The sequence below is a fragment of the Tupaia chinensis genome, unplaced genomic scaffold (genome assembly GCF_000334495.1).
Source record: "Tupaia chinensis unplaced genomic scaffold, TupChi_1.0 Scaffold149501_1, whole genome shotgun sequence".
NCBI classification, from domain to species: domain Eukaryota; kingdom Metazoa; phylum Chordata; class Mammalia; order Scandentia; family Tupaiidae; genus Tupaia; species Tupaia belangeri.
Window position 1 is genome coordinate 489,315 of NW_006209345.1, and position 10,714 is coordinate 500,028.

General features: G+C 55.0%; 1 protein-coding gene across 1 annotated transcript in view; it reads right to left on the reverse strand.

The window, feature by feature from the left end:
* ANO1 (anoctamin 1) overlaps positions 1–10,714 on the reverse strand; it is a gene marked incomplete in the record, with an annotated part of 236,584 nt that overhangs the window by 119,870 nt on the left and 106,000 nt on the right. Inside the window, 1 exon segment of the mRNA XM_014585285.2 lies at positions 83–415. Coding sequence (XP_014440771.1) covers positions 83–415 — 333 coding nt within the window.

The following is a 10,714-nucleotide window of genomic DNA, read 5'->3' on the forward strand; positions in this document are numbered from 1 at the left end:
CGCCCCCTGCACCATCTTCTAAAAATAAAGCCATCGGCCCCCAGCACAGCCCACCCCATGAGCCAAGCAGCAGGATAGTTACGTCCTCATCTCGCTCCAGCTCCAGGCCGGCCTCCAGGAGGTTACCCTCATACTCTTCCCTCCGGAACCGCTTGTCGTCCTCGTGGTAGTCCATGGGGGGCTCAGAGGAGCTCACTTCCACTGGCCCACCCTTTCCAGGCAGCGGGTGGTCCTGTTTGACACAGCGAGCCCCCAGGGCTGTGTCGCTGTGCTGGATCTTCCTGGCCAGAGTCCTGCTGCCCGAGGGCCGCTTGTGATGGTACACCAGGATGTAATCCACCTTGCGCTTGCCGTCTCGGAAGTACAACCCATACTTGCACTCGGCATCAGGGTCCACAGACAGGGAGTTCAGCAGCTGGGGAGGAACAGAGAAAGCCATTCAGTAGGGAGCTTCCCGTGCCCGCCTTTGGAGGAGTGCACTTCACCCTCTCCTTCCCTCACTGGATGCTTACTGAACACCTCCCAGGAGCCAGGCACTGTCTGAGGGGCTGGGACAGCCGTGACCACTGTGGCCAGCCCGGCCCTCATGTAGCCCTCGTTCTAAAAGGAGACACTCGCTGCTCATCATGCGTGAGGATGCCAGGCCACACACCGGCCACACTGGCCACCAAGAAGGCCCTCTGGGTACCAGGAACTACCTGGCTGCCGGCAAGCGCCTATTAGAAAAACTGCAAAGGGAAAGTCCCCTAGAAAGGGACCTTTGCACACATGGAGAAGGTCTTAGGCAGAGCAGAGCTGAGCTTAGGTGCTTTTGCACATGCGAATCTCAGTCTTGGGGATGGCATGGGAGACAATGGTCTGAAGGTGGCCGCAGGGTCACTAACTAGCTGAGTGGCCAACGATGAGGCTCCCATTGCCTCTGCCCAAGGTTTTCCTAGAATAGACCCCCCCCCCCCAGATTAAACCCTCACATGGAGGATTTGGATGCATGTAGTTTATTTGGAGGTGATCTCCAGGAGCCAGAAAAGAGGGAGGAGGCTCACCGAGGTGGGTTAACAGTGGCACTGCTCTGGGCACCTGACTCCATCCTGCTGGGGACCTTCGGAGTGGCCTTGAGGAGTGTAGCCCAGAGCTGGTGCCCTGAGGGTGAGGAGCCACCATCTCAGCGGGGTCGCTCCTGGGTCATTCATTCTGCACTTAGCCCTGCTAGGCACAGAAGGATGCCTTTGGGCAGTGGAGGGAAGCCATTGGCAAGGGGAGCACTGTCGAAGGGTGCCCTGGGGGTAAGACGAGCTAGGCGGGGCTCCAATAGGGGCTGCTCTGGCTGGGTTTCCTCATTTGCCTGAAGGGCTTGGGTGAGGGGGAGCAAAGGAGCTGGGAACATAGAGTAAGTGGCTTTAAAAGTCAGGTGTTAGGCCAGCATGTGGTGTGGTGGTTGGGGCGGCTGAGTTCCACATGGCTGACTGAGTGGTTCAAGTCCTGAACCAGGGGGCTTGGAAAACACACCAGGAGTGAGTGTGTGCATGCCTAAAATCCAGAAAAGAGAATGGAGGAAAGGCACTGGAGGAAAGGCACTGCAGCATGGCCACCCCCCCAGGGGATGCTTTCCCTCTCGCTCGCTCTTTCTCTCTCTCTGGTGGTGAGTACATGTGCCCTTTGGCAAAATTTTAAAAAGCCTGGTGTTCACATAGGTGCAATGTGATCTGGCTGTTGCTAGAGCCAAGTGTGAATTTTTGGAACTTCCATGAGACTTTGCTATTATCCAAAGAAGAAAGGTCAGTTGGCAAGCTGCACTTGGAAATAAGAAACACAAAACGTAAAACTGAAACCCATGGCCTGAACGGGACACACCCTAACTGGCAATTCTGGACCTATAGCAGTCCTTGAAGCTGAGCTTCAGCCCATGCTCTGATGGCCGGGTTTCCATCTCAGGCGCCAATGGCTACGCCCAGACCTCCCTGCGCCCACTGTCCATCCCAGACACACATCACCATGCGAGAGCAAGGGCCTCCCTGGTGGAGCCTGAGGCTGGTGAGCAGCTCAGGCCAGGGCCTCAACAGCCACGACTGAAGGAGACATGCCCTTGGCATACCCTCACTCTGAGGGCACCTGGAGCCCCAGGACAGCTTCTGGCTGTACTGTGACACTACAGGGCTTTGCAGTTATGGGGAGAAGCGGTAGGAAGAACACTTCCCTTGAGGGGTGGTGTACCACCACAAGTGTATGGACCCCACGAAACATGAGGGGCCAGGGACAGGGGAGAGGGAAGGACAGAGAGGGGAGGCTCTGGTTAACTGCAGGTATGGGAGGGAGAGGAGGCCTTGGGGCAGGGCCTGACTACTGGTCTACCTCCAGTTTTGTAGGTATTGGTGGGAGGGGTCTGCATTCCTTTACCACAGGTTAGGGGACAGCAGGGTCACACCCCTAACATCTCAGCTTCTCTGTCTCTGGATGCCTCCTCCTAGAGACAGCTTGACTGGCAGGAGGCTGGAACTCAGTGGTTACCTGTGAGCTACAAGAACACAGGCTCCAGCGTGTCTTGGCGACCTTCGAGAGGACCTGATTCAGTGCAGACGTCCCTCCCTGCCACCAACCTGCTTCTGCATTCTGCTCACTGAGAGGGCCTTTTGTTATTTACAGGGTCAGGACCACACCCATAAGAGTGTGGCCTTGGGAGGGATCAAGGGCCAGATGGGCTGTTCTTTAAGGGCAGTGGGAGCTGCATGCTCAGCAGAGTAAAGAATAGAGTTCACGGGCCAACCAGTAAGTCGCTGGATTCCTACACGGATGGAGAAGAGATGGTATGACCATCCTTCCTGGGGGTGGGGGGGTGACATCTCACTTTCCCTCTCTCTGTCTCTGTCCAGTGAGTGCATATGCATTGTAGCAAAGACACCAGCACCTAATGCTGCAGCCAACACAGTGCCTTTGTGTTCATGGGAGAAAATAGACCCCATGAGGCAGAGAGGCCCTGAGGTTACAGGTGGGAGCTGAGCCCAGCCTTGAATCCTGGTTGTATACCCAAGGCGCTCCACCCCTAAATAAGAACAGTCATTAGGATTGATGCTCTTTCTTGGCGGGGGCCACCAAATCCCCACGAGCTGGTGGGGGGTCACTATAATTAGGTCTATCTGGAGGAGGAAACTAAGGCTTGCACACACAAGGTGATCAGCACCAGCTGCCCCATAAGTGGCCCTGGGCACCAAATCCTCACCGGCTGCCCTAGAAGCTGGGTTCTGCCTCTGGACTGAAGAACCCAGTAAGGAAGAACCAGCCACTCCGCAGCCCTGGTCCCTCCCCTACTGCTCTGGGGTCAGTATGGGGCGGTGGCCAAGGAGGGCAGCACAGACAGGGAAGATCAGGCTGACACTTGGGGCCACAGGAGGCCTTGGGCACATCTGGTCAGGACAGGGGCGGCAGGTGAGGTCAGCGCAGGGTAGGGCAATAGCTCTGTATCAGGCCTGCCGTCTGCCAGACTTGGCTCTGAGTCTGGGCTTGGTCTCTTTACAGCCTCAAGGCCTCATGGAGGTGTTTAACCCCTCTGAGCCTTAAGGTCTGCCTCTGGCATGGGGAGGATAACTTGACCTGCCTCCCAGCTGCCAAAGGATCAACTGAGCTAGTGATTGCCTCTGTCAAGCTCGACACAAGCTGGTCCAGAATGTGCTGGGGCTGAGCGGGACCTGGGGGCCTTCCCATCACCTGCCCTCCATCGTGAGCCATGGCTTACTCTCAATATCCCAGGCAGGTCAGAAGGGTGCAGGGTCACAGTGAGCCGGCAGCTAGGGGTGCTTTCCTTGCCTCATGACAGTGGGTAGGAGAGGCAGACCCAAAGGCTGACCTTGACCAATATGGCCATGCAAAGGGGATAAAGCCACTGCTGGGCAGGACAGGAGGCTGGGAGAAGACCAGGACATGGAGGACGGCTCCACCATGGAGGGCACACCTGTCTGCTGGGTGACCTGGGTGCTCCAGATGTACAGTGTCTCCATAAGGGGCTCACTCCTGTCCTCCAAATGGGACCTGGGACCCTAAGCGGCTGAGCCAGGACTCCTGGACTAGCTCTCGAGGGCCCGGATGTTCACCCTTGTCTCCTTCTTGTACCACCTACCCCAGCCTCCTCCCCCGCCCTCCAGGGCCTCCACTAGAGTCAGCCGTTTCCTCCTCCTTGGGTTTGCACATGCTGTGCCCCTTGCCTGCCTGCCCTCCCTGTCCTTCTTAGCCCTTTGTGATTGGACCTAGTTTTCAGGCACAGGGAACGTCCCCTGTCCTCCTAGGCCTGCAGGTGGCTTGCCACTCTGTCCCTGAAGGTCTGAGTGCTGGGACTGCCTCCGAACCACCTACGTACAGGTTGTGAATGCACAGTGGCCTCAACAGCAGATGGCAGCATCCCTGGGCCTGGGCAGGGACTGCCCCAACATCCATCCATCCATCCAAACCCTGGAACACAGGGGACTCAGCACCTGGAGGAGGCCTCCTAAATGCTCCTGGCTGGCAGAGAAAACAGCTAATTTTTTTTTTTTTTTGAGAGATTTTCACTGTAGGGCGCGTGCGCTCGCCAGACAGACAGAGAGAGACATAGAGACAGAAAGCGAGAAATCACCCCCCAGGGGGGATGGTCACGCCGCAATCCCTTCTCCTCCATTCTCCTCTCGGGATCTTGGGCACGCACGCACACGCGCCCGGCGTGAGTTTTAAGCCACCGGGTCCGGGACACGAACCGCGGTCGACTACGTGGGAGTCCAGCGACATAGCCATTACGCTAACTGCTGGTTCCCGAAAACAGCTAATTTTGAACAAGGTGGGAAAACAAACCCTTAGAGAATGGGAAAGAAATTCAGAGTGGTCCCGTGAAGTGGGAGAACAGGGAAATGACCCTGAGGAACCACCAAAAACTCTCTATCAAGGTAAAGCAGGAGAGCCTGCCGGGTTCACTATGAATAGCAGCCTGTTCGCAGGCCTGACTGAGGACGACACTACCTTCGGGAGCGTGGCAGTCTTCAGGAGAGGAGAACATTGTCTCTCCCCGTGCGTGGTGGAGGCAGAGCAGCCCAGAGCCTACTCAAGAGTGGACGTCCTCTCACCCGCATTCAAAGACCCGCTCCGCCACTTGCTAGCTGTGGTACAAGCTTAACCTCTTTGTCCCCCTGTACCCCTAAGCCTTCCCTCTAACAGGACTTCCCTGACAGTGTCAGAAGGGTTCACCCTGGTGGCATCTGTGGTAGAGGGCCCGGCCTATGGAGAACCCTCACCAGGAGTGTGTTCTAGTTGGGAATGGAGACACACACACCAATGAAGATCTAGGCGAGGACAGGAAAGATAGCCTCATGGTCAGCGTGGACCACGAATGACGGATGGTGGCAGTGCCGAATCTGGATTTTGAGTTACACAAGGAGCTGGAGGTGATGCTGGGATCGGTGGGAGGCAGCACCAAGCACTGGGGGAGAAGGCCTCGGGCCTGGCCCCATTGTTGATGTGTGATCCTGGGTAAGCTGCCTTGTCTGTTCAGGTCTCAGCTTTGTAAAATGGGGGTAAGCTCACTTTTATAAGTTTAAGCGGTTAGCAACCTTTAAGCAGAAAGTGTGGACTCTCTCCTGAATATACTTCACAAGGGCGGGGAAGCCCCCGGTGACCTGGAGAGCAATTCTGAGCTGAATATGGAGGGGAAGGAAGCTACAGGGAAGAGCACAGGGGAGACCGGTGACCATGTGACTTCCGTGGGGCGAAGGAGAGGGTGCTTCTCTTGTATAGAGCACAACAAGATGGGAGGGTTGTGGGTTAATTAAGCATACCTTCCCAGGTTCAATGCCTTAGAAAAGCTTCAAACTATCCTCTTTTCGGTATCTTTTATCTTTAAGAAAGGGGCAGGTGACTCCATAACGTCCCTTTGTCAACGGTAACTGCTGGTCCCTAGGCCAATATCTTAAACATGACACTTCCCCAACTCTAAGTTTCAATTTTCTCCTCTAGGATATATGGACAAAAACATCTCACCTGAGGTCACAAGAATCTTTATATTTATAAATATACACACACATATATATGTAATATATAAATACATATACACACAAATATAATATATAAATACATATATATATATAAAATAGAAATAATATATATAGTATTTATTTACTTAGTAGAGGTTTTTGCCTTAGAGTACAAGTGCTTGGGGTAGGGGCAGAGAGAGAGACACAGACAGACAGAAAGAAGAAAAGTGAGAAATCACCCTCCCCTAGGAGGGATGGCCATGACTCAATCCCTTCTCCTTCATTCTCCTCCCGGGATCTTGGGCATGCATACACACGCATCCAGCATGAGTTTGAAGCCACTGGGTCCAGGACTTGAACGGCGGTCAACCACGTGGGAGTCCAGCAATGTACTGCTACACCATCTGCTGGCCTCTGATATTTTTATATTTTTAGTTCGCTAGAGGGCACATGGGCTTGATGGACAGAGAGAGATAGGGAGAGAGGGAAAGTGAGAAATTAATCCCCAGGGTGGAAGACCATGCTGCAACCCCTTCTCTTTCAGGATTTTGGGTCAGCATGCACAGGTGCCCGGCATGTTTTTCAAGCAGCTGGGTCTGCCCTCCAACTGTGCAGCCAGTCCTGTGACCTCCTGCCACTTTAACCTCCACACCACCTGCTGACCAGGTCACAAGATTCTTGTGGGGATAAAATGTCGCGGAGATTTAAAGGTATTATGAAGAAAACCCTTGAGTATTTCTCAGGGAACTGTTCCTGAAGGAGCTTCTCCAAGGCAGATAGGGAATGGCAGGAGAGAAATGTACCCGAGGTCACCTGGGAAAATGTTAGGGACAAAGACCTCTTGGAAACTGGCGTGTCCTGGCAGCTCGGTTTCAGGCACTGCAGACAGTGAGCGGGCAGCCTGCCTCCTATACGCCTCTCCCCAGACTCCAGGAGAGGGCAGAAGATGGCGAGGGACCCCTGGATGGAGCTTGGAATGCTAACTGGGGCCTAGTGCAGTTCGTATCTGGAGTAGGAACTGCATTCACAGATCTGCTTGAAATACCATCCTCACAGGAATCTGTTGGTTCATTTTCTCAAAACCGGAGGCATAAAATCAGGGATCTACAACATTTCTTTTGGTTTTGGGACTCACGGAATTTGAGATTTGAGGGAAACATCAACATTCGACTTTTCTTTCTTTCTTTTTTTTGAGAGATTTTTGCCTTAGGGCACATGTGCTAAGAGAGAGACAGAGGCAGTGAGAGAGAAAGTGAGAAATCACCCCCCAGGGAAGATGGCCAGGCTGCAATCCCTTCTCCTCCATTCTTCCGGCAACTCGGGCATGTACGCACACGCTCCGCAGTGTTAGTTTCAAGCTTCTGGGTCCGGGACTCGAAGCACGTTAGCCATGTGGGAGTCCAGCGCCTTAACCACTAAACCACCTGTTGACCTCTAGACTTTAATTTTAAAACAATCATTAATTAAATCACTAGGCACTGCATGACAGTTTATTACGATTGCATCCTGTAATCTGTGACTAGATCACCTCCAAAGGCAGATCCGTCTCCTATCTAAGCAGGCAGGCAGATACCAGCAGATCAGGTATCTCTGGGTGTCTGGGCTTGTTTGAGACACACAGATCCCAGGCCACTGACAGTCCTCAGTTTGAAGGAAGAAAGCAGAAACACTCACAGGTTAACACAATGAAAGCTTAGTGAAATAGATTGCATCCGACCTGGCCTCTGGCTTTCAAGTCATTTCTTCTTACACATTTTTGTACAGAAACAATGAAATGATTATTCACCCTTGAACTTGGGGATGACAGAGAGAAGAGAGGTAGAGGGATGCAGGCTGGGAGCAGCAGCCCGGATGGGACGGGCTTATTCTGTGGCCCATTCCTGCGTGGGAATGGGACAGGACCTTTTTGAAATGCAGCCCACGCCCTCTGGCCTTCGCTGTACAGAGGAGCCTTCTGGGTGACTCAGGGAAATGACTGAGCAACAATCGTTGGCCCGATCTGTACTGGGGATGCCCTGGGAGGCCCTTCCTGACCCGCTGCCTGCCCTGCACCAACAGGCCCCGCTCCAGAGCGGCTGCTTCCAGCCTGTCCAAGGCTGCCCCTAGCCCCAGGCTGCTCAGCAGCCCCTGACTTACAGCCCTCCGAGCCCACAAAACGAAGCTAGAGCTGTGTGCAGGATAAGTCACTCTCACCAGGGCTGTCCAAGTGTTTCTGGCCCTTCATTCAAGTGCCAGGTTGTCCCCCTGCAAACTTTGTGGCCCTCAGCTGGGTTTGGGGGAGATAGATGGTTTCTGGGGCTGGATCAACAATGGGTCCCTGACCTAAAACTCCAGAGTCCAAGGGCCGTCCATTAAGGTTTCCATTTTTTTTTTTTTTTTTTGGAGAGATTTTCACTGTAGGGCACGTGCGCTCGCCAGACAGACAGAGAGAGACATAGAGACAGAAAGCGAGAAATCACCCCCAGGGGGGATGGTCATGCCGCAATCCCTTCTCCATTCTCCTCTCGGGATCCTGGGCACGCACGCACACGCACCCGGCGTGAGTTTTAAGCCACCGGGTCCGGGACACGAACCGCGGTCGACTATGTGGGAGTCCAGCGACATAGCCATTACGCTAACTGATGGTTCCCCAGGTCTCCATTTTTTTTAAAAGAGATTTTTGCTATAGGGCGTGTCCACTCACCAGAGAGATAGAGAACGAGAAATCACCCTCCCCAGGGGGGATGGCCACACTGCAATCCCTTCTGCTCCATTCTCCTCTTGGGATTTGGGGTACACATGCACACGTGCCCCGCATGAGTTCTGGGAACTGGGTCCAGGACCTGAACAGTGGTCAACTATGTGGGAGTCTGGCTATGTAACCATGGTGCCATCTGCTGGTCCCAAGGGTTCCATTTCTTATCCCATGCCAACCAACAGTCAAGTCTAACCCAGTGTGGGCTAGTCCTGTAGCCTAGAGGTTAAGGGGCTGAATCTTACATGGTTCGAATACCAGCCCTGTGGGCTTGAAATACACACCGACGTGTGTGTGCATGCTCCAGATCCCGACAGGATAGAGAAAGGGAGGAGAAGGGACCATGGCATGGCCATGCCCATGGAGACAAGGTTTCTCCTCTCTCTCGCTCTGTCTCTCTCTGGTTAGCACACGTGCCCTCGAGCAATCAAAACAAAACAGAAAAGAAAAAGCCGAATTCGGTCTACTTCCAGAATGTCCATGTCTCCCTCACCTTGGCCACCACCATTATCTAGCTGCCCCTGCCCTGTGCCCCCATGTCCCCACCTTTGGGTCTCTGCACATGCCATGTCTTTGAAAGGCCCCGTCCCCACCCACAGTGGGCATCAGTCCCTTTCCTCCAGTGTGCCCATCCTCCAGACAGGCTTTCTCCTCTATTGACTGCCATGTCCTGGGCCTTTCCCAGCTGTCCTCCCAGCTGGGAGCAGGCAACCTGCCCCTCTGGGCCCCAGTTCCCTGTCTGTACTAACAGTACTCACCCCACATACTCGTGAGAGGTAAAGGAGCTAATACACAGTGACAGTCCCAGCGCCACAGAATTGCCCTTGTCACGGGTGACATTCCATCATCACGCCTTCACTTCCACATGGCCAGTCTTCCTGGTCTCCTCCTCTGTAGGTGCCCAGGAACCAGCAGGGACTGGTTATCGTGGGCATCCCCCCTCCATTAACACTGGCTCCGATGCTCCCTGAGACTCTGCAAGCCCAGTTCCCAAGAGGGCTCCAGCTTCCCACCCAGATCCCTCAGCTGTGACCCCAGGGTGCAAGTCCTGACCAAGACCTGAGCTTTGCCTTCTCTGAAACACTGACCCCCTGCTTTGGTGCTGTGCCACCCTGCAGCCCTCTGGGTGCCCCTCCCACCACCCCATCCTCTGCCTTCCAGCTCTCTAGATCCGAGGCTAGAGGGACAGGCCAGGGCAATCCCACCTCCTTCTGCCTGGAGAGGGGCCTTGAATGGGGAGGGGTGGTCAGGGACGGGGAGACAGGGGCTTCTTTAGCTTCCCCAGTCCTAGCAGAGCAGCCATGTCAGCCTTTTCCTCTTCAGACACTTCGTCCTTTAAGCCAGACCCCTTAAGGGTGAATTCTGTACTCCAAGAATCCCTACGGTCTCAGGGAGAGTACCGTGGAGGTGGTGGGGGCTTCCAGAAAAGGGTCCCCAGTCACGTGATGGCTCTGGACCAGTGCCCTCATGCACCCCCCACCCCAACTGGGCCTGGCCAACACAGGACATTGCCAAGAGCAATCTCCACCTACAGGCGCCAGCCTATTGCCTCGGGGGGTCGAAAATTCCCCTGCCGGGCCAGCTCCCTGAGTCCAGGGGCTTGAGCTCTAGAAGGTGGCATCGCAGTGGTGACTGGCGGCTGCCAGGCTCCCACAAACTGGAGGTCAACTTCGCTCCCACCCAAGACCCCCACCCCCACCCTGGCTGTCCAAAGGGCAGCCCCAGAGGTGAGGGTCCCATTTGCGGTCCCCGTCACAGTCACACTTTCACTCGGCTTGGAGCAGAGATGGGGACCCTGGAACTGGGCCAGTCAGGGCTTTGGAGTTACATTCAGTGGAGTGGGCGCCGCGCCCAAGACGCGCAGAGCCCCAGCTGGGCGCGTGCAGCTGGCCCGGGCGGTAAGCTCTTCTTGGGGCACACGTGCGCGGGGGTGCGCCCCCCCACACCGCGCTCAGGGTGCGGCCAGTGCCCGGGAGCCCGGGGAGGCCACGCGGCT